Below are 24,289 nucleotides of genomic sequence, written 5' to 3' on the forward strand. Positions count from 1 at the left end.
CCACTCCATGAGGTTTCAGCGTTTCTGCACATGCTTTGTTGGGACAGGAACAAAACAACCCCGTGCTAAAAGCTTCACTGAGACAAAGAGGTGAAGCCTTTCCATTCTGAAGTCAGAAATGCAAAGTCAGGATGAACTGCAGACACCAGGCAGGTGAATCACCTACGAAGTGCTGTTTAGTCACATGTTACATACTTACTCCAGGTAAGCCATCAAGTGGCATTTCCAGAGGACACCAGAAATACCCCACACCACAAAGGTTGTGACGCACCACTCCTCACTGTAATGATTCACCAGTTCTCTGACTTCTAGATGAATTCTACACTAAATCAAAAAGGAAGAGTTATTGCTTAAGCTTTCCATGCCTAACATTGCCTTGTTTAAATTACTGCTTTCAGGACTCATTCGAGTAACTGGATGCCCAAAGCAATTCCAGCTGTCAGTGAGCTGAAGTGGGATAAAGAAACAATATGAATAGCACTTATCGTGAATCTAAACCAAGCAAAATCCTAACTTGGTATGTATCATAACAAAATTGAAAGAAAATAAATCAAGTAAAGAAGCTATTGGTTTTCTTTTTCCCAGTACACGGTGTTCAGTACTGCAAAGATAAACACATTGTGATGAAAGCAAATAAAGCAAATCATACTTCTAGCATAAAATAGGATCCCCTTAAACACTTTTCTATGGGGGGAAGAGAAACAAAGCAGGAAGGGATAGCAGCTCCTCAGGGAAAACCAACAATATTGTATTTACTGAAGTTTGCTTTAAAACAGATTACTCATAGCTAAAAAGGGCTGACTTTAGTGCTCATGATCAAATCTTTCCAAACTGACTTTGTAAGGAGATTCTTAGGGTTTCTCAACATTTCTGAACTGTGACAAAATTAACATAACACAAATTTTCATGACTCAAAATCAGAAAATGGAGAGAAAAAGCCAAACACACAGATAATTAACTATTGCCACAATTAATTCCTTGGCTGCTGTAATTTAAAGCTCTCTTAGGAAAGCACTGTACTGAAGATTCCAGAACTTGTATTCCTAAAAGGATGTTATACAGTAAATACTACAAATATTGCAATTCAATTAACTTCATTACATGTCAATTAGAATTCTTAGAGTAAGAAAGGTTCTCAGACTTAATTTTCTCTGTTTAATTACTTCAAAAGGGAAATTCAAATGCTTTTTCCCATTTGCATCTTGAAACTTTCCGCAGGTGACTGTTTCTATGCTGACCCCTAACAACTCCTGGTCAGAGTCACTACTTACAAATTCTGCAAGTAATTGAGATAATTCCATTTAAATCATAAGTATCATGTTTGTGACAAGGGTCAGACTCCCGCTGGAATAGCTTCATGTGTGAAACAAACATCTACCAAAGAACTGAAAACAAATCATGAAGATCAGATGGTACTTTCCTAAAATTTCTAAAGAAACTGAAGAAAGTTGAAAAATTAAATATAGTGTCTAATCTCTAAAGCATTAGAAAGCAGTGGCTTAAAGATTTTTGTGTATGATTTTGCCTTAGCAAATATTAAATCATTAAAAAAACAAACAAACAAACAAACAAACATTTAAAAAACCCACAAAAAAACCCCAAAAAAACCACCACCAAAACCCCCCAAAACCTCCTGTTATCCCAAGGTATTTCCAGGCCAGTGGTCATGCCAAGCTTGTAGAGTATGCAGCTGGCCACGTCATTCCAGGATGAGTAGCTGTAAATTAACAATCCTTGCTAACAAATTTGTAAAGACTCCACAAAAAGCAAAACTGACAATCCATTTCAGGAAAAGGAAGAAAACAAAATCTGAACACAATTTTTTCTTCTGCATATTTTACACTGAAAACACAGCACTTAGTGGTAAGAGATCATGACAATACTACTTCAGAGTTACAACATAAAAAATTAAAACTTTACATTCATTCACATGAATGTTTTAAAGGTCTTAATAATCTGTGAAGAATCAATTTCAGGAGGACTATTAAAATGTGCAGTTTCTGCAGCTGATGTATGTGACTGACTGATAAACCAAGTTTAGAGCCATGTTCAGACTTCACCAAGGCATGAAAGAGAAGCCTCTTTATTCTCCTTCACACACGTCAATTTGATTTTCAGATCTAGTCATAAATGCTGAACAAAAGCAGAGAATTCGAGGCAGCCCACAAGAGAGGCTGGTGCTTCTCTCACCCTGTGCTCTGCTCCCCGATACCCTGAGGGGAGCGACGCTGCAAGCATCCTCTTTTCTCAAAGGATCCCTGAAGAACAAATTCCATCTCTTCATCACCTGCTTCCATCCCAGACATCCCTGACCGATCCTAGAGTGTGGCACATCTGCTCTACTTTGGCCCTGCACAGCAACTCTCCTTCCCTGCCCCAGGCTTCAGAGGAGAAGAAAAACATGATGCAGCACAAAATGAGAACGTGATGCCCAGCAAGCACCAGCACTTTGATTTTCCAACTATACTGAACAGCAGAATCACCACAGCACCCATATCCTAGGCTAGACATGAAGATGGAAAGCGGAAAACCACCATATATACTTCAAAATTTCAATAATGGGAGGAAATACATACCAACAGTCTGAGGCAGTGGAATCGTATCAAAGGGAAAATAGATTAAATAACATTAAATTCGATTAATAACCACATACAACTGTCATGAGAGGGGAAAAAATTTTATTGGCTCTTTACTTGTAATATGTTCAGTGAATTCATCCAAATATTACATACAAAAGAATTCCTTGCCATATTAGAACTAGCTTAATGTTCCGTGGAAATGTAAGGAATAAAAGCAAAAAAGGATAATCTTGAGTTTATTGTGAAATACATGATTATTTTTTCCTATTTCAGCAAAACACCTGTAAAGAACTGAGTTCTGTGCTCAGCACCCACCTTCCATGAAGGTGACTCTCGCAGATCACAGAAGGCACTTGAAATTCCTGGAAGCTGGGATGTGGGAAGAAGAGGGATAACAACATGCTCCTTTTTACTAAGTGCAATCCGAGTATAAATTCAAGCAGCCACAAAGCATTAAGATACAAAACCTCAGGCAGACATGCTAACGAAGGGCTGCAAAGCTGGAGTACGATACGACGAGCGCTGCGTGTCCCCCGCCCATCAGTCGTCGTCTCCGCCGCAGAGGAGCAGCAGCGCTTTCCTGTAGTCCCCGGACGTATCTTTCTGTCAAGGCAGCACAGCAGCACCATGAGTCACCAGAGCAGCTGCCAAGGAGGGCCCCAGCACGTTACACATTCATCCCACCCACAGGAAATCCACACGGATGACTCTGCGCTCAGGAATGACACAAGGAAATTCTCTGTCTCTTACATGCCTTTATTTGCAGGGACAGACAGCCAGAGACAAAAAACCTCCAGAACCTTTACTAGAAAACAGAGCTGCCCATTGCACACTTGATGCATTTGTCTGCAGGGGAAAGTCCAAAGAAGCCCAAAGCAGCACCAAAAGCAACAAATGGGCAAAGTGCACCTGCAGCTGCCCAGAAAGGCGCCAGCTCTGCTCCCTGTAATCAGTGGGAAGCTCTGACAGAAAAACTGTACGGGCCTGGCAGGCAGTGCCAAAAAGCAACTCCACCCAGCCTTGTTTAAGGGAGCATAATGTCAGGAATAACATTACCAAAAATCATAGAAAGCAAGGCTTTAAAAATAAAACGAGGGTTTTAAAAAAAAAAAAAAAAAAAAAAAAAAGCCTTTTGGCTTATCTTTGCAGCAACAGCTAGCTCCAGATTCCTTGCTGGCTCCTTCCCTTCCTGCTCCTTCCCATCCACTCAAAGGAAATTATGACTCAGAGTGGTTCCACAGTGAAATCCTTTCCACTTGGAAATGTTGTAAAGGGTTCCACATCACAACCCAAGATCTAAACTTCAACCTCATGATAATTCAGTCTCCCAACCCTGTGTTATTTCTCTGGAGCCAGCACCCTCTCTGAAGCATTGAGAACCAGACAAGAACAAGGAAACCAAGAATAAGGAACCCAGACAAGAACAAGGAAATGATGCAGTAGCTAAAAATGGTGTACAAGTAAGTGTAATTTCAGAAAATGACATCATCTGCCCTAGTGAACACTGGAAGGAAACATTTTTCCATAGGAAGTGTCCCCCACTTAAACAATGCCATGTCAAAACTGCAGAGGAACTTATCAATCTTAGAGCCCAGGTCACGCAGTTCTACCCATACCCATTTCTCTGCAGTGAAAACAGTGACATCTCAATGACCCCTGCGTTCCCTGAGAACACAAATTTTACCTGAATCATTTGATACAAAGATTTAGCAAAATTCTTTCTGAATTCTCGCCTAATATCCAGCAGATCAACTTCACTTCTTGAAACCATGACTCTGATCAGGGTGTCATCATCAGTGCCAGCCCCCTAAAGAGAAAAGATCACAAAACATTCAAATAGGAGCTTGTTCTGGACAGATGTTGCAACAAAACATGAAACACAAACTATGGTACAACATGAAAGCAACAAGTGGCATTCTCAAACCACTCCTGCGTTACAGTTCAGCTCCAAAACAGAGAATATTTGGGACAGTACCACGAGACATTCACACCAAAATGTGGAGACCACAGCGCTGACCGTGCAAGGTGCTCCAATCTAGCGCCAAATGCTCCAGCCTCTTATTTCATGTTTTACCTCAAGCTGCAACTGTGAATGCCCTCATAAATTTAAAAGAGCCCAGTTCCAAGCTTACACAGTAGCACAGCTGCCCACCACAACCAGAATCATGTATAAATCCCCCTGCAGTGCACCCTAAGGCTGCAGACAGTTCTGGAAGTGGGTACCTCACTCCCAGCAGTGACCAATACAATGGAACATCACACAGCAGGACACAAGCAGAGCAACTCATCCCATGAACTCTTCAGCTGTTTGGGGAAGGAAACTTCACAAACCTTTTCCAATCACACAAACAGGCCACACTGTTCATCATCTCCAGTGCTCGAAACATTTCACGTTCCTGTGCAGACCAAGGCCCTGACCCCCTCTGCTCAGTTAAGGCAGACTCCACACAGGCTGAAGCCACAGAAACTTTCACGTGCTGACCTGTGGATGCACCTCAGGGAAGGACTTAGCCGAGTCCCCACAGTCATCTTCAGCCTAACGTCCAGGGCCACTCAGTCCTTCTGGGGGCAATATTCTCGGATTACACCTAGAAATGCCCTAAAGCTGCTCAGAAGTTGTGCCATGAGTCCAGTGGTTTCTGAGGAATAAAAGCCAAGCTCTGCCCCACCTAATCATGAAAGCAAACTCTGCTCAGTGCAGAACCTTGTCATGTCAAACTGATGAATTAGATGTACAAACTCCTCTGTCAAAGCAGTAATTGACAAAAAGCTTTCTTATCTGAAGTGTTTAATGATTTTATTTATATTAAAAAAAAAAAATTGGGGATCTCACCAGCACACATTGGTCAGGCTCCTCATAACAGAAGTGTCTAAGAATCTAAAGCCTACAGGAAATTTTCATTCTTTAAAAAATAAAAATTAATTATTAAGAAAAAAGTAATCCTCCTCAGACAGCTCAGCCTACTGGTACAATATTTTGTATTTTTTACCTGAACCTTATTGTACAATGGTATCTATAAATGCAGTAAAGGACTCTTAAAAATTAAGCTATCATTTTGTGTCTCATCACTAACTCTCAAACTGTCACCTCATCTTCTGACAAAGAGACTTCAGGGCTCTCCAGCAAGGGGAAGGGAAGATTCCTTAGGGAAGCTGATAACTTGCCTGAAAACAGACTACCTGCCTCTGGTTTAATTAATACTACTCACTGAAAGTTAAAAATTACAGCTTTCCTTGCTTATCTCTTCCCATCCAAGAGAAGGTGAAGCTAACAGAAACATGGATGCACTGATGCAATTCCCATGTGTAATCTTTCGCAGCTGTTGAAGCCTTTCCTTTTCTCCGCTGAGTTTTCTCTTGCTCCTCAAAACTGGATGGAGAGTAACCAAAATGTGTTTCAAAGCTACCTAATGCCCTCAGTCTGGAAATATATCCAAATCAAAGAGCACTAATTTGCACAATTTACAATCCTTTCCTTTTTCACCTGAAGACACTGGAGTTTAATCAGCTGGAAGTGCCCAGTGGATCTTGCCAGACGTTTTCCAGTGTAGCAACACCAAATAAAAAACAGCTGATGAGACTAAAAGGTCTATGGTCTGACAAGCCCATGATGAACTCCAAGGAAACTATGAATTGTTTGCGTCCTCTCCCAGACCTGCATTCGCTGAACCTTTTACAGATACTTAGTGATACTGTATCCTGTGAGCATTTACAGTGGCAGAAGAAATTAAGAACAAGCTAAAGGGAGAGGAATTGTAGCTGGAGGAGAAGGAAAGTGACATAGGGAAAACATTTACATACCTTCATGGAATAATACAGGGTCTCAGCAAAATAGGCAGGCACACTTCGGATGCATTTCACTGCAGAAAGCCAAATGACTGAATTACTGACTGCTATAAAATACAGGGAAATATCTGATTGCCAAGAAAAGGTGTGTTGTACTGGGTCAGTCTCTCCAGTGGTGTCACCCGGTCTGTTCCTCTCTTACAACTCTTCGGGTTCTGGGATTTAGAACAAACACTCATTTCTGATAGTAGAGAGACTTTACTAGTCCAACTCTACAAAACTGTCCTAGATAAGCTGCCAGGAATACAAATGAAGGCAGAGTTCCATCTCATCTCTGGCAGAGGTGCACATGACCAAACAGTTAACCACCTCTCTTTAGATATAAAAATAGATCCCAAGTGATCTATTCCTTCCTAAAGGAACCCTGTTTTCATGCCATTCTCTGTGACAACTGCAATTTTAGGAGCCCTGGGAGTAAGCAAAGGCAGTCTAGTGCTAGACATGTTATGACTCAATTACCCACTGCCAGAAGCAGCTTCTCCAAATCCCCAGAGGTCTCCCGGTCAATGGTCTCTTCAATCTGGAAGCCGGAAATGGTCATGTATTTGTCAAACACTGCAAAACAAAGTGTGCTCAGTCAGTGAACAGCCAACACTCCTGCCAGCGCTCCTCAGTTCAGGACAATGCCACGTGCGTGTCATTATGCACAGTTCAGGTGTTACTGTCACTCCCTGCCCTGTTCTGAGCATCAGTTTCCCATCAGATGCCCCCTTTACAACCCCTCCCTGCACCGGGAAGGGACAGCCCCGTGCGTGATTCCCAATGGCCTGAACAGATCGGTAAAACAGACTTATGGATGGGCAAGGAGCAGGGGGAAAAGGTTTTGTGTCTCTATCATCAGCCCTCGATATGGGCTGAGATTTTCCAGGCTGGAATTCAGGCAGAAGCTTTCTGGCCCCCACATTACCTACCTCTCCTCAAGTGGGAAATGCTGCGAGTTCCCAAGATGGTGATGAACTTTTCTTCATCCGTTCCCCATTTCAGCTCCCCAGCTCTGAACAAAACCTGTTACAAATTCAAGAGATCAAAACATCAGCATTTGTGTCCATGCATCCTGTTGAAAAGCTCTATTTGTCTCACTCTAAGGAGCATCAAATTTACTAACAAGCTACAGCTGGAGGGAAAAAAACAAAATAAAATTGCCAAGTACTGAACTCATCTTAGAAATAAATGAAAAAATCTGAAATGGACTGTGAAGGCATTTCCATGAGTAATGCAGCTTCAGGCCCTGAAACTGACTGTGCATAGTCTTCTTCATAAGCCTGAAGTTTCCTGAAACTGTGATAATACAGCAGGTAAAATCTATTCACAGTACTGCCTCTTCTGCCCTTTTCCCCCTTCCCATTTTCAGAGTAGCAAAAGTTTGTTACATGACGGCTCTTTAACAGCAGAAACCCACCAACTTGGCTCAGGAGGAAGTCTTCCAAGAAGGAGGGGAAGATGGATCTAGCTCTAAGAAACAGGATTTATGGGCCAATAAATTCTTACTTGTTTGAAACCAGATTTTAATCATAGTTGTAGCAGATTCATGGCTTTTCAAGCAAGTCTGTCTTTGATGCAGACAAAGACCTGGGCACATTTTTAGCACCAGGAAAGTAAAGCACTTCAAAAAGTTGGAATGAGCAAGAGCCAGGAAAAAATCAGAAAGAAAAAGAAATTTGGAAAATGAAACAAGTTGTTTTTCCTGACAGTTGGAAAACTTTGCCTTTTTCCAAATTCCTAAATACCCTAAGGAGAAATGTTGTACATGTTGTAGTATATATGCTCTTTTTAATATTAATGGTACAGAACAGAAAAAGCTGGAGAGGAAAAAGCTCTCAAGGCAATCACTGCAAGGATATTTATTACAAATAACATATGATAAGCCCTCCAAATGCATACCAGCACTCTCCATCCAGTAGCAAATGAGAAGTCCCAGTACAGCATTTGGAAATACCAGCAAAAGATTGATTTACAACTAGAAGTTGTAAATAGAACTTTATGTCAGCTTCAAGTTGTTACCTGCCTTGCCACTGGGCAATACACAAAATGCACCTCAACTATGTAACTTTAAAGAAGTGATATTCACAAAATCTTTTCCAAAAAGTCAGACTTTCTCCTTCAGGCATTCCCAGAAAAGTCTCACAATTGCTTTGAATTAATATTTAGTAATCATAGACACAAAAAATTTAAAAATCATTATTTAGCAAAAAGTTTGCCTTTCATCAAGTCCTTTCCAGAATATATGACTCCAGGAAAACACTGGGAAGCCAAAAATACTCCTACATTTGCAGTGTCATGTACCTCTGTACATGACCATGTACCAGTTCTGCCCATCTGTATCTGGCAACAGCAATTAGAAAATGACTGAATCTGTTCCAGCTGTGTTGGGTGGTGAATGCAAAGTCCATCAATTCAGTGTCCCAGTCCAAGCTAAATGTATGCAGCAAACCACAGAGACTGTTTGGAAAACCAAGACCTTTTCAACAGCCGGGTTTGGTGCCTCCTAAATTTATCTGCTCATTTAAACCCAATTAAAGGGGCCAAAAGGAACCAATCTACCTACCAGGGCTGGTGCTTCCTGGGTTTCCTCAATTACACAGGCCCAGCCAAAAGCAAGACTGAAAATTTCATGGAAAATCTAGTTCACAATTCAAAAGTTTGCCCCTCTAATTTTTCAGCTGTAATTGTCACAGGAAGTTAAGAGCAGAACAACAATGCTTTCTGAATTTAAGTAACAAAGGATAGGCCTGTGCCGGTAAAATATATTTTGCCAGTCTGTCTCTCTCTATCTTGCTGTGCTATCAGAATAATGTTTTATTGATCTGATATTCTGTGTTTACTCCATGTCATCTTCAACAATCCCTGTGTTTCTTTCATCTCAACAGACAATTTTATGAGAGAAAACTGTCTCATGCAGAGCTGTCTAAAATAACTGGGAAGCAACACGTATTAAATGAGTTGTAATCAAACTGCTGAAATATTGACCGTCACTCCAACAAAGCAAATGGCACCCAGCAAGAGACTGGCAAAGACACCAATTAACTGCTGGCATTCCTTTCCATCCAGAGCACAGGGTTAGGGTGCAGTCATGGACATGGGATTAAATTCAGAGAGAAGTTCAAGTCAGGTATTTTAAGGAATGAACTGTTAACATCTGAGTTTTCCAGCAGTGGGCCCCTCAGCATCACCAAGCTGATCACTCTCTTCCAGTGATCTACTCACTGGTTCATTCAGGCCCTCCATCAAATAATAAGCAAAACTGAAATGCAGAAGTGCCAAAAAATTTTGTTTCCAGTATTGACACTTCTTTTGTCCAGAAAATACAAAAGCACATGAAAACATTTAAAAAACCACATAGAGCCTCAACTATCACTCTTTCACATTTGAATTCTAGCGGTTTACCAACTTTGTGAGATAACTTGCAGAAATACCCCAAACCTTAAGTCAGTCACCCACCTGAGCATCCTGCTCAACAAGAGCCTCATCAACTCCAACATCAGGATCTCTATTCGCCTAGAGATAAATTCAGTTGTTGTTAAACTGAAAAATTAGAAGATAAGTCAAAAAGCATTTATCTGTTATTGAGCCTGTAAGTTACTGTGAGAAGTCACCCCCAATGCATCTTCTCCAAAACCACCTTGTTTTTCCTTTTTCCTTGCATGTGTCTAAGAGACAAGCATCCTCTTTACGTTTTGCCCTCAAAACCCCACATAGCAGCATCTGCTACACCCATCGGCATCACAGAAGTTTTTTGCTTCAGTGCTATGGAAATGACTCAGAGGAGAGCCCAAGGCTGACCCTGCACGTTAGAGGAAGTGACTCAGCTCCAGAGCCAATCCCGTCTAGCACCGGGCCAATCCAGAACCCAGCCTCGTAAGCAGAAAGAGATAAGCGCACCTGGAAGCAAAAGTCATCGCGCAACAGGACACTGACCTGCAGCAGCACCACCAGCATTCTCTGGAAATGGCCTGATGTTTCTCCTGTGATCTTATCCTCCAGGTTGGCTTCATACTCTGCAAAAGAGCAACATCCACTCACCACCCTACAGGCTTCCTCACTACTTTGAGGGGAAAGCAAGGAAAGGCAAAAAGTTCATTTGAATCACGATTTGTAGAATCATCTATCAGAAACATTTTTAACACTCAGAACATATTCTGCTTTCACTTACAACATATTCTAACAGAGGAAAATACAGCACCTAACACCTCATGTCAAGAACAGATTACTCACAATATTTTGAAGTACAAGGTGACATGCATGAGTTCGGCTCCTCAAAGAATTAGAGGATACAGACATGAAGTCAGGCTAAAATATGGCAGTCTCACTGTACAAGAACTGTGAGCTCAGAAAAGTCTGCTACTAATAAATTTTGCCCCTGGAGACTCTGTGTTTGGGCTCAAAATTTGTTCAAATGTGAGAATTTCTTGTGCGGCATGAATCCACATAGAGCTAAAAGAAATCTATTGAATTAAACACTGCCCCGAAAAACAACACCGCAATCAGGGTAAAAGTATTTATTCCTGTGGACGGCCAAAAGCTGCACCTGCTTTAACGTAAGTGCATTTGAACACAACATAGAGCAAAAGGCAAAAAGAAAAATCACTTCCCGTTTTTTATGTGATACCAGTTTTCTTGTTTCCAATTACTGAAAATTACCTTTCAGTCAAAGGGATGAAAATAATGGGTGGAGGAAAGAAATGCTTTTGAAAGAATTTTAACTATAAAGCACAAAGCACCACAACCCGCAGTCATAACCCTGAAATAAAAACTATTTCAGTTTACAATTTAAATTCTAGTTCCTTTCAACACAAAGTCTTGAAACACAGCGGAAAGAATTCCCTCTTATTGGATACATCCATCAGTTCAGAGATAGGCCCTATCTGAAAGATGAGGTAAAATCATATTAAGGGAACTGAACAGAGATCCTTATTTTATACAGAAAATTACCTTGCTGATAAACCTGTTTAATATTCTGCACTTCTGCAGGTGTTCTGGAGGCAAGAATTTCAGTCAACACTTTCTCATTGGTTCCTGCTCCCTGCAGGGATGCAAGTATGAATCAGTTGGTAGAATAACAAAAGGAAAACAAGAATTCCCTTTGACAATCAAAACCAGGCATACATTTGGACCAAATAAAAAATATTTTCTTCTTTCTGGTATACTGTAGGGGTTTTGAAAATAATTTCTCCCAGTTCTGTGTCTGAATTGTTTTCAAAACCAACCCAAGAATCTATAAAAGCCCAGTGCTGCAGGACTCAGATGGGCCCTTCCATGCCCAAGCACAGCCAGGTGCACCTCAATTCTTAGCCATTACAATCAAGGACACCAAGAGAAGTGAATGGGGTAAGTTTGCATCTAAGCTCTAATTCATATGGTGCCTGTCACCAGCCAGGACACAGATCTGCACGCTGCTGTGAACTGTGCTGTCAAACAAACCCCTTCTTCCACTGCAAACACACTTTACAACAGAATTGCTAACCCAGATAGTTCCACCAAGTCTGCAGTTCTTAATGACAGCAGAAACAACAGCCACTCTTTCATTTTTACAAGGATAAAACTTTAAAAAGCCAGGCCAATATCTTGTTTCCACAAGTCTAAGCCTACTTTGTTTGCAAGAATAATCCACTGCTTTTCACGCATACAAAGGAGTAATTTCATAAAAGCAACACTGAAATGCAATGCTGAGCATTTTTTGCTTGAGCATGTTATTTACAACCCTTCCTGTAAGAAAAACATTGAATACTACAAAGATATGCAGATACAAAGATATGCAACTGCACACAAAGCTACCCAGAATACAAAGCTGGCAATCATTACCAAAATGCAGATTGTTTCAGGAACATGCCCACTCAACAAGGGAGGCAGGCACAGCTAAACTTACTGTAATCCAAACAGCAGCAGTGAAAATTGATGGGACAGCCCTCAGCACAGAGTTAGTGCTCTTAGCTGAGTTATCTTGCACTCAAGTCCCTGCCATCACATCTGCTTTACTGTTACCCCCCTTGGCTGAACTGCACCCAGGACTGTCATTCTTTCCCGTGCAGACACATTCTCTGAAATTCTACAGTGTCTAAGGTTTAATATTTTTTTTTGTAAGTGACAAGAACAAACCACTCTTGTTTCACTATCTCTACTTTCCCTCCTACACCCATCCGTCCTGTCATTTCCCTGTCAGTCTTTGACTCTTGAATCAATAGGAGGAGCTTGCAAATACAATTTATTATTAATCAACAAGGCCTTTATCAGTTCCCATCTCCCCTTCCCCCAATGCACATAAAGGCATTACAGAAAACCTCCAGGAACAAAGTTTTCTGAGAGACTATTTGCTGGGTCACAGGTGCATGAGCGCTTGCTTGCACAGCTGACTAAAGCCTATATATTAACCAGCTGCTCATCCAGGATCTTGGGAGTTTACATGGAAGTGTCATCCCATAAAGCACTGCCTCACTCTAGAGTCAAGTTCAGTGTCCGCTATTTTGATCAATACTGTAAATAGCCCAGGAACATCCAATTCCTGAAATTCCACAAGTGTGACAGAGGCAGAAAAAAAGAGCACATGGAAGAGACCCTGAAATTCCTACACATCCACATTGTAAATTGTTCATTTACCTGGCCAGCCCAGAAGGGTGCTAAATGCATTCACCAAAGAGAAAATATAGAAGGGTAACCCTGCCAGGGCCATCAATTATTCCCTCCGTGCCACTTGAGGCAGTTTTTAGCGCACGTTCAATACTACAAGACAATACCTCCTCATAGTTTTGGGGAACACCAGTTTACACAAGCTCATCAATTCTGGACTTGCACTGCAATCCATTAGTGCAAAACACTGTGTAGCTTAAATAATGGTCAAGAAAAAACAAAGAGCACCACACTTCCATTAAATGCTCTGAACTAATTTTCATACAGCTGTATAGCTATAAAACCTTGGCTGCCCACAGCAGAAAAATCCAGAGCCCACTGGACTTCAGCACTGCACTTGAACAGCAGAAAGAATGTGAAAGCAACATGCACATCTACTCATGGTATTTAAACCAGAAGGAACAATTCTTGTGATATACAGATTTCTAAACTGCCTCTGAGTTATTAGGTAGAAAAAAAAGAAAAAAAAAAGTCAAAACCATGACATTAGCAGGTGTTAGCAGAACTTCGCTAGTTATTTTTCTTTTTTAATCAACCAAAAGCACCAATAATTTCATGTAGCATATTAATTCCTCTTACCTTGATGGCATGCTTCAGTGCATGAGCATCAAAAATGTATGCTGGTCTCATCAGAGACACCATCAAGGTTTCAAACTTGCCAGTAAGTTCTGATTTCAGGTCATCCACAAGATCCTAGGGCAGAACAAACAGGGCTGTGATGAACAAGGACTAAGCATTTCAAAAGGATGCACACGATCTACAAGCTGTCCGACTCTGGAGACACAGCAGAAAAACACAAGGGACACCTCTCTTTTTGTTTTAATTGGTATCTCAGCTGAAACAAATAAGGCAGGAGAAAATGATAAACAGGCATTTGGAAAACCTGAAACACATTGTGATGATTTTTTTTTTTCCTTTTTAGGGTAAGGCAGGGTGGAGGAGAAGAGGAGACAAAAGCAAAAGTAGACTTTCTTGCAAGGAATGATTTACAGGGAATATGGGTGAATGTGACTTATATTTTAAAGTAATCATTGTATGCCAGAACCAGCCCATTTCCAGGGGTATTTCTATTTCTTCTTACCCTGCCAAATAAGGTTTTAAAGGCAGAAGCTATTTCTTGACGCTGAGCATTGTTTCTGGTGGTGAGGATCGTCAGCACAGTATCTTCATCAGTGCCTGAAATTAGAAGGAACGAGTTACAAACACACTCTGATAAACAAACTGCAGTGGCACAAACTCAAAAGGCAGTGAAAGACGCTTTGACAACAGCCTACTGGCAAACATCAGAGGCATTTAAAACAACAAATGTCACCGTACCCCAAGCTGAGCCACCAAGTTTGGTGCAAAAACATGACTGGAGGACTTAACATGTTTGTTCTCCATCAGTGCTCTGATCCAGACTCTGCTACAAGCACCAGCTATAACACTGAGTCACAGTCTGTATTCCACAGAAAGGCTTTCCCTTTGGGCTCAACAACAAAATGCCAGCTCCCAGGAAATCTCAGTCCAGCAATCCCAAATGCCTGAGACAACAGCTGCATGGAGCTGTTATCCATTTTATAGACAAAGCTTGCAAGGTAGGTCCTCCCAGCCCTACTAAGTTTGCCACATGTCCCTCCTTCCCTTCCTTCTGCTTCTTTCCACAGGTGGCCTCAGAAAAAGCAGCAAATTGGGGTTTGTTCTCCCAGGGAAGTTTTGGGGCAGAAAGCTACAGTGTAGGTTTACAGGCCACTTCTTAGTCTGCATTCACACTGTGTGCTCACATTCCTTGTCCCAGTAACTGTGCTGTGCTCACACACTTCCAGGCCCATGGGGCTGCTGCGGATTTTCCGTGCAGATTTCCTACCATGCTGCTGTAATTCTCCACAGCTGTCACTGGAAATCCAGGGCTACAGCACTGTAAAACTTTTGTGTGCCCAGAACAGCATGTGGAGCATCCATTTCTTATGGGGAATGCGTAAACTCCTTTTCTCCCTCATGCTAACCCAAAAATAAACACCCTTGAGGGCTGCGCAGTCACAACCATGACACACCCAGACTAGTGCGGTCCTGGGGCTGTCGTTCCATGGCTTGTAGACACACGCCCTACTCTCCTCGACTGAGACAAAAAAAGTAGATTAGAAAGGATGTTTGCAAAGGAGGAAGAGCCTTTTCTTCCTTGTAAAATAAAAATTATCCTTACCCAATCCCTTCATGGCCTTACGAAGGGCTTCTGCATCAGCTCTGGCATCAAAAGGAGCGAAGGCCATCACGGTGCCTCTCGTGTACTGTGGGGGGAAAAGGAGTCAAGGAGAGAGGGAAAAAACTGTCAAATAGAATATTGCATCTTTCAGCTCATACATGAGCTCAGGCTAAATTTGAATTCACAATCCAAAAGCTGACTGTATTTATCTTGCAACTGTCTGGCTACAGAGCAGCCTGTGGGTGTTTAAACACAGCTCACTCTAGAGGCACTACCATGATTTTCCTTAGCAGTGCACCACCTAAATTTGGGTATATTTATGTACCAATTGTACAAACTACTGTTATCTCCAACACTGGAACGTGAATGTAGGGAAATGACTAAGAACCTATCATTTGCTAAAGTAATTTGAAAAATTAATTGCACAAATCACATATGCTAGGCAAATGGCAGAAAGACACATATGGAAATAAGACATACTCCTCAAGAAAACCCTACTGGAACTTTCAAGCAGTATCACACTGATTTTTTCCACCGCCCTGCAAATGAGACCCATTGAACTTTACAATGGCCTCAAATTTTCATCATAGTGCTTTAGACATGAGCAACTTCTTAAAAAGTGATTCATCTACATTAGTTTACAGCTAAAAAAAACCCAAAAAAACCCAAAAAAACCAACCCAGTTCAAACATAAGGATAAGTAATCAGCTTGTCCAAACACAAAAACAATTCCACTTGGTTTTCATGGAACACGGCTCTTGAGGGAATTTCTCTTTGGATTAAAACACAAAAGGACATTCATCATCCTTGTGGAAAAGTTTTGCCTTTATTTAAACAGGATAGTTCAAGAACCTCTATGCATTTAGCACAGTAGTTAATTTATTAACTACAGAAGTGGCCAAAAGGGGAAACAGCTGGGTTTGGGGCATAGGAAGGTGTTTCCAACAGATGAAGACAGAAAATTTCCTGTAAGCACTGCCGTAAAAACATAGCAATCAGTACAGGCAGGGCATTTTCCCACTCTCAAGAAAGTGCACAATAGCAAGTGCCAAGACCCCTACTGAGACTGGCACCAGATTACTCCAGAGGCAGCAGAGCCATCTGGCTTTCCCTGGAGTTAGGAATTCCAGCCACTCCGTGCTTCTGGTCTCCAGTCAATGCACTCATCAGACACAGGTCAGCCTGTTTGCCAGAAGGGCAGGGAGAAAAGAGCAGTAACCAGAAACTGCCCCAGGGCTCTCGTGTGCTCCTGCCACCAGAGACTCCCCATGGCTTCCACTGCAGCAGCAACAGCCAGGAATCAGGTTCAGTTCTCACATATTCTGACGGATCAGAACAAAAGTGTCACAGTGTTTAATGGCAACAACAAATTTCTTTTTGGGAGATGGTTTCCAGCAGCCAGAATAACTCAGAGGCATGACAATCCCACTGGAATACTCTGCTTGTCCCATTATAAGCAATTTCTTTAGACAGTACTTAGAATGTATTTATTATCATCTTTCTAGCTAATTCCAAAGGCTACCGTGAAGAAAATCTCAAGGACTTTTGGACTCACTTTTATGAACTGAATTTTGATTTGGTAAAACAGATAAAGACTGAAAAGCCTTTGCTTCCTCCTCCCTTACAACTACTCCAGCCAGAGTGGGGTTTATTTATTTTATTTTTGTTCCATATCATCTCAACATAATTAATATTACAGAAGTACCACAATTCTCCTTTGGAAATGACCAATGTCAACAAATCTCAGAGGAAGCAGATATTGATCTTTTGCTTTATTTTGCTTATCTTGTTATAAGCAAGTGGAATTCCCCTTCACAATTCCTAAGTCTTGTGACAACAGCCCAACATTCCTGTGTGGCTATTAGACAAACTATGTGTGAACACTAAATGCCAGATGAAATTTCTCTCAGCATCAGCTCTCTCATTTTTGTTAACTGACAGGAATCCTTCAAAACTCTCTTTTCCAAAGCATGCATAGAAAACCTGAACATGAACTAAGCTTGATGAACAGCTCCTGAAAATCTCCTGGTACAGCTGAGGCCTAAAAGATTTTCCTTGATATCTGAGCACTGTTTGCATTCCAGGGATTCCCTTGTGGCACACAGCACTCAGTGGATTTTGGCTCCCCACCTGCCACAACCACCCTCCATCAGAACCTGAGCCGCACCTGCCTTTAGGAGCCACGTGTGGGTAGATGTGACACTCCCAATATGGCCCAATACTGGGAAAGGGTGAAGCCATCCCTACCTTCACATCAGAGCCTGACTCAACCTAGTGCTTTTTAGAGCACTGCAGTGTGGCCTGACAAATGGGTTACAGCAGGGAATACTCAGGCACACCGTGTTCAACAACCACAAATCCATCTCAAACACTCCATTATTCACAAGTGCCCTTAGTTATTCCACTCCAGATTTCTCATTTGTGAAATACATGGACAAGAGCAGAAAGCTCTGCAGCAGTGATACTCCGTCCATGGAGCTGCCTCCTCCTTCCCAAACATGGCACATTTTGGTCACATTAGGAGAGGGCGGCACCTCCTCTGAACCACCATCACAGCCTGACCAAAACTTGCTGTTGCAGCAAATTTGAAACAGGAGTTATGAATTAGACAAACTTTATTTATTTACCTCTATGAAAAGATATCTTATCTTTAGTATGACCAGAAACATTCCTTGCTGTTTAAGTAAGCAGATACACAATAACACTACAGCCTCATAGGTCCTTTTTTCTTTGGATAGTAAGCTCCCCACCCAGTAGCAGCAAAGCACATCAATGAAAAGGACAAATAGTCTTTGATATAAATCCTTTTGTAATCTGGAGTTATCCTTTACTCAATCAGCACACCTTACACCAGGTGGTAAAATATAAAGAGAAGCACAACACAAAGAACCTCAACATGGAGTGTATCACAAGATTGTAATACCATAAACCTACACACATTCTTTTCTGTCTGCATTCTACAATACAGTGATTGTTGTTAAGGAATCATATGTAGTGCAAGTGAACTTAGTGATTACACACTAGAAATAAACAGCAGCTTTAATTTTCTCCTAACACTTCCCTATGAGACCAATGAAGCTCCTAGAAACACAAAATTGGCATGAAAAGGCAGAGGAAAAAAAAATAAAAGAAGGAAAAAAATTAAAAATACTACAAAGCAAGAGATAATATTGCTTTAGAATTTATGCCCCTCCAAATGAGGAAGTTCACATTCTCTGGTACTTTTGTCCAATTCTATGCTAGCAAAGGTTTCCAGGAGAAGATAAAACCACATCAGGTGAAATGTTTCTAACCAGCACCCCGAAGTGAATGTCTCCCAAGAGACAATTCAGCATCACAAATTAATACTGCCACATATCCTGGCAACAGTAGCAATAGCCACTCAATGAGATTCCTTTCCACTTTCCTCACCAAGACACAAAATATTTCTCACCCACAAGACCCTGCGTTTAGCCACTGTTAAATGCCGAGCATTGATATCAGCAAACAACAAACCGTACTTGAACTGATTGAGACTCCTTCCCCACTACCATGGCTCTGTACCATGTGCAGCAACTTCTTCGCAGTCAGAGTTCCATAGATGAAGAGCCACCCCCTTTCTCTGCAGCAAGAGAAGCAGTGTCTCAAAAATTTGCTGCTGGAAACCCAGTATTTATTGCAGAGAAGGTGCTATGAGACTTAATTTTCTTTTTTTAAGCAGTCATGTGACTACAAGATGGCGCAGGAAAACTGCAGAGTGGTAAGATTGGAAATGGAGACCATTTACCAGCAAAGAGATACTGTTTCTAGCAGACAAAGGAGAGCCCAGAAGGTCATGTGCTAGAATAAATGATAGACTGCTGTACAATGTCTTACACAAGAACCCTCTTGCAGATAAACACAACAGTGTTCACTGCTGACCTGAAAGCCTTCACAGCCATTGAAGACCACACAGAGATGCCAGCTCAAACTGTGCTCTAAATCCAACATGATACAAGAAATATGCAATTGCTTCCTGACATTTCAAGGCCAGTACAATGCAAATGACATTGTGAGTGGATGGATACAGGCACAGAGCTGATGCAAATGAAAAACTATAAAGATATGTCTGCAAAACACTGCTCCAAGTTCAACAGGGCTTCAAGACTGTCTGTTTGCACAGGAGGAGTACGGTCAGGGCAGCAGACTATACTCACATCTGCCCCACTAAATTTAAACTCTTGAGAAAAAACAATTACACAACATCTGTGGTGAACTCTGAGTCAGTACACCATGGAGATATCAAAGACAGGGAGGAGGGATGGAAAAAAAAAAAAGGGAAGAGAGGGGTGGGAGAGAAGGAGAAGAGCAAGCAGCAGCCATGTAGGAACCAACGCAGAGACATTTGAGAAACCCATCCTCACAAGTAACTTCAACAGAGCCAGACAGGGCTGCTCAGAGCCCAGTTCTGTAGAAGTGTTTGTACTTCAGATGGTGAGACAATCCTCTGGAGCACTATGGAGCTGGCAATACTATCCCTGTGCTCCAAGTCACATGTGCACATTGGCAGAACAGGAACTCCAGATATAAGACAGAGTGGCCACACCTTCACCAGCAGCAAGTGATCCTTTCCTGGCAGCTTACAAACGGACACACTAAATACTCCTCAAGTTTTATTCAGGAAAAAGTTGGGAGTAGCAGACCAAAACAGATCAGTCCACAGCACTTGCTGCTTTCTTTCCAGATTTCTGAGCCAGCAAGGCACAGGGCAGCAGTTCCCCGCCTGTTCACTGAGCAGGAAGAGATGGTGCCCTGCGCATCACGGCAGTAACAAAGACCACTGCACACACAGCTAGGAGAGAAAGAGCAGCTTGGCAGGGCAGCAGTGTTCTGTCAAAGCAAGCAGACAAACACAGGCAGGGAGAGAACAGCCTGTGCAGCACATCACAGCATGCTGTGGTCTTCCTATGAAATGAATGAATCAACCTCTCTGTTTTGGACAGTGAGCATACAAAATTCCTCAGGCCTCTGGGCAAAGAAAAAAAGGCTTCAAAAAAGTGGGCAAGGACAGGTACTTCAGTGACCAAGACACCACATATAACTTACCTTCCTCAAAGGTTTTATTCTTCAGTGAGGTACCTAGGCTAAATTGGACTCCAGTAAACTGTGCTGTGCAGCCTTTGTGAACTCTAAAGCTTTAGTAGTACACAAGCAGTTTCTGTCAATTGACAGTCAACACTTCATGGGCATTTTCGCTCTTATCTCTATTTCATAATGCAATATATAGAACAGACAGCTGTCATGAGAAGTAAAGTTTCTTCTTCAACTTTGCCTTTTCTATTTTCACAAAATGAGTTACAGGCTACAACACTTTAACACTCCCAGTCTTTCGTGGCTGCCTAACTTGACAGGCAAAAAATACTGCTCACTGGAAAGCAGCCCTCTGAATGTGGGAATCAGAGAACAAGGCCTCCCTCATAAAAACCCTCATTGTTCCAATGACTTCAATATACCACCACCCACCACAGCTAAAAAACCATCCCCAGGTGTCACCTTACACAGCAGAAAATTTACTACTTGAAGCCTAGAGTAACTGGTTTGCACTAATGAAGAATGAAATATTCCTGTTAAGAAGATGAACTAAAGCTTGTCTCTGTGGGACAGATAAGAATATTGCAAATTTCCATGCTTCTACTAAAAGAAAGTTTCCCTTAAGCTTATAAGCAATGCTACATATACTGTAGTAAGTCCAAGTATATCCCTCTGGCCAGGTGCCCTGCATTGGCATGGGTAAGGGTTCCTGTTCTCCTAACATGCATCTTACAATCCAGGCCTGATGTTTAGAGAAAGAAAAATCCCTTCTTTGTCACTCAAAAGAAAACCCAAAAAAACCCACAGCTTCAAGAATTTAGAAAGATACTATTAAAACTTTTTTTTTCCCTTCTTTTAAAATAAGTTCCCTTTCTTCCTTTCAAAATGAAATCCAGACATAATATGAGTAAATATTCACTAGGGTATTAACTAATCACTCCACTCATTAAGTGCAATTACTCTGACCTTTGTGAAAGCCCTAATAAATCTTGATAGCTTTCACTTCCTACAGCAGTACAGATCCCATAAAGCCATTACAAACACCTACGAACCCTACAAGCCATTAAACTCCTGCTTTACTTTTCAGAGCATATGCATTTGATACAACTATAGAAACAAATGCCAGAGTCCACCCCATTTTCCATGCCTTCATCCAGGCTCAAACCACAGCAACCAAAGGTCCGCAAAGGAAAAATCCCCAAACGAAGAACTGCACGGTAGCTCCAAGGCTCCCAGAAAAATTCATGTTATCTATGGGAAAACTGGGAATGGAAATACCAAGGCCCGAGCCCCCACTAGGCACTACCACGTCGGTATTTTTTTTTCTCCTTCCCTTCAATGGAAAGAGCCTCCACCCATACGCAATATAAATACAGGGTAGCGAAAACTTGGCCAAATTAGTGGAAACTGGTGGGGAAAAAAAAAAAAAAAAAGAAAAGTTGTGTATGACGCGTTCCTCACATGATCCCCGGCCCCCTCCCGTCCGCGCCCGCCCGGGCTTGGGGATGGGCTGGTTTAAGGGAGCCCGAAAAGAAGTGGATGAGGAGGGAAAGTAAGGAGAGGGATAATACGAGGGTGTCCCCGGGAGCTGCCGGGCACGGGCCGTGCCCTCCCGGAGCCACCGCCTTCCTTACCTTCGCCATCTCTGGGATCCTCCGGGTGGGGCCGAGTTCGAGTCTGCAAAGAGAGATGCGACAGTGAGGGACAGCGAGGGACAGAAAGCGACAGCGCCCGCCCGCCTCGGCTGCCCGGGCCCCTCACCTCCCGCTGCGCTGCCCTGAGCCGCCGAGCGAGGTACCGAGGGAGCCAGCGACACACGCACCGAGCGAGGCAGAGCGGACAGGGAGGAGGACCCGCCGCTCTTGCCTCACCCGGGGGCCGGGCCAGCCCCACCCCGGGCGGGGAGCGAGCCTCGGCCGCCTCCCGGGGTCGCCTGCAGGCCGGGCGCCGCCCGCTGCGTCCCGGTTTACTCCTCTATCATCGGCGTCATGCCCTGGAAGGGTGGCATTAGTGCCTCGTTTCTTAGCGATCGTGAACCTTTTAAAAGAAAAATTACATTTGCCGACAGACAGCCTCCAGCAGGTGCTCAAGCGCCCTCCGGATGAAGCTGTATAAAATCGGTTCCCATGGATCTGAAGGGGATCCTATCCCAGCACTAAAGGGCGAGCCTGAACTGAATTGGGTAAAAAAGCAGCCATTTCATTAGCTGACCTAGCTTGGCTTCCAAGTAAGCCAGGTTAGCACAACAAGCACAGCGTTGAACGGAATTGTCAGGGCTGTAAGCTCTCGACTAGCAGAAATTGCAAACATTTCAGGCGATGACACTTGTTACTTCGTGTCTTCCAGCAGGAAAGTTTCCCTGCCCCGGGAACAGAGAAGATATATCCCGTTTGGGACAGCAAGGAGGATGCAGCCTGCATGGCTACCCAAGGAGCTGCTCCATCTAAACTGCAGGCAGACTCGCTCCCTCAGCCACACAGCCTTGAGTCAGATGAAAGGAGGAAAAGTGACCGCAATGCAAATGGAATTCACTGTCTCTGCCAAAATAAAACATGAACATAATCCCGCTGTGTGAGCATTTTGACATGTAACAGTTACTTCTGTCTGAAAGTAAGTTGCATTTACCTCACAAACAGCAATAGAAACATAGCTCAATATGTAAATTTAAATATTTTGTCCAGCATTTCTTGTTGCCCCAGCAGTGCACATACAGTTCAGCAAAAATATGGGATCCACCCATCTGGCTTCCTTCAGGACCGAGGAACAAACTGTTTGCTAAAATGTCCTGATTTACTTACTAAACTCTGATTTGAATCTAATCCATTGAAGTAGCATTCCACATATGCCCAAAGATGCTTGAAGGGAATAGAGAGCTGCTCATAGCATGCATGTGGAAATGCACATATGGATTAGATGTAGAATCACAATATTAAAGCATTATAGGTTATAGTTTAAAAAGGAGCAGTTGATATTCAGATTGGTTACTTTTAATTTAAGCACAACCTTGCTTAGACGTCCACTCCTTTCTGCAAAATTAAGTCTTTTTCTCCTTACACGTCATACCCAGATGAGACACAGGCCACGCTGGATCATGTTTCAAGCTGTAACATCTAGAGAGTGCAGACATAAGAAAATGCACTGGGAGCTAAATCCACTCTGTTTTACACCAAAATTCTGACAACTGGAATGAGGCACAGGAGCACTGCAGTAAAGGCTCCTTGAGTGCCACATGGAAGTCAAACCTCGTTAGTGAATCATATGTGTGATAAAGAAAAAAATTATTGGGTGAGGTGGAAATTTTAAAAAAGCTGTATCAGTATCATGTGAACAATTAATGAGACTATGGAAACTATTAAATCTGTAATCATCATCACTTTGAAATATGTTAATAGAATCTCTACTACAGTAAATATCACACAAAGGTCAGTAAGTTACTTTTCTTGACACAAAAATATCTATTAAGCTGCACAAATAAAACAAACCCTTGTGTAATTTGGAAAAAGGTATCTGTCTGACAAATTATTTATCAGTTAGCATGGGACCACCCAGAATGCATCTGCTGTACCTCCCTCTCCTTGCTGCAGCAGGCCCATCTCAGCTCCCAGTGCCACAATCCAAGGTTTGAATCCCTGGCTCCTGGAAGTGCTGGATATAGTTTAACCCAGGCACAGTGACACACAATTCCTGCTATCCTAAAGAATCTGTTCCAAGTGTATCATGTATAATAGCACATTAAGAGGCAAGAGGGGACAGCTTGGCTTTTTACCTTTCAATTTGGGACAATGGATTTTTCTGGATTATAGGATTTTTGTTTTCTTTGCCTTACTTGGTATCCTTACTACTTTATAGCAATTCTCAGATTCAAGGAAATGATCCAACAGATGTACTGAATTCCATTTTGCCCTTTAAACTTTGTGTTGGGGGCTGTGGATTTGGAATTAAATTAACACATGCCTTTTGTTCTGCACTAAGTCTCTGTGTACACTTTGCTTCTCATTTCCAGTGGCAGAAG

General features: G+C 42.3%; 1 protein-coding gene across 1 annotated transcript; it reads right to left on the reverse strand.

Annotated features, from left to right (window-relative positions):
- Positions 1 to 2,661: 2,661 nt before the first annotated feature.
- On the reverse strand, positions 2,662 to 22,160 carry ANXA5 (annexin A5). Its single transcript, XM_040065308.2, has 13 exons — positions 22,039 to 22,160; positions 21,912 to 21,954; positions 15,229 to 15,313; positions 14,128 to 14,222; positions 13,626 to 13,739; positions 11,355 to 11,445; positions 10,341 to 10,420; positions 9,864 to 9,920; positions 7,337 to 7,430; positions 6,885 to 6,980; positions 6,381 to 6,439; positions 4,264 to 4,386; positions 2,662 to 3,182 (listed from the first exon to the last, which is right to left on the reverse strand). The coding sequence occupies exons 2-13, from the start codon at positions 21,918 to 21,920 to the stop codon at positions 3,120 to 3,122; spliced, it is 966 nt and encodes a 321-aa protein (XP_039921242.1). The 5' UTR covers positions 21,921 to 21,954; positions 22,039 to 22,160; the 3' UTR covers positions 2,662 to 3,119.
- Between the last annotated feature and the right edge of the window lie 2,129 nt (positions 22,161 to 24,289).

The sequence above is a fragment of the Hirundo rustica genome, chromosome 5 (assembly GCF_015227805.2).
Source record: "Hirundo rustica isolate bHirRus1 chromosome 5, bHirRus1.pri.v3, whole genome shotgun sequence".
In the NCBI taxonomy this organism is placed as follows: Eukaryota; Metazoa; Chordata; class Aves; order Passeriformes; family Hirundinidae; genus Hirundo; species Hirundo rustica.

Coding starts and splice junctions, on each gene's coding strand:
- ANXA5 (XM_040065308.2), bottom strand. Junction 13,740..14,127: donor TTAAAACCTTATTTGGCAGG/GTAAGAAGAAAT, acceptor GTTCTGCCCTAG/GATCTTGTGGATGACCTGAA. Junction 4,387..6,380: donor CCCTGTATTATTCCATGAAG/GTATGTAAATGT, acceptor TTTTCTCTTTAG/GGGGCTGGCACTGATGATGA.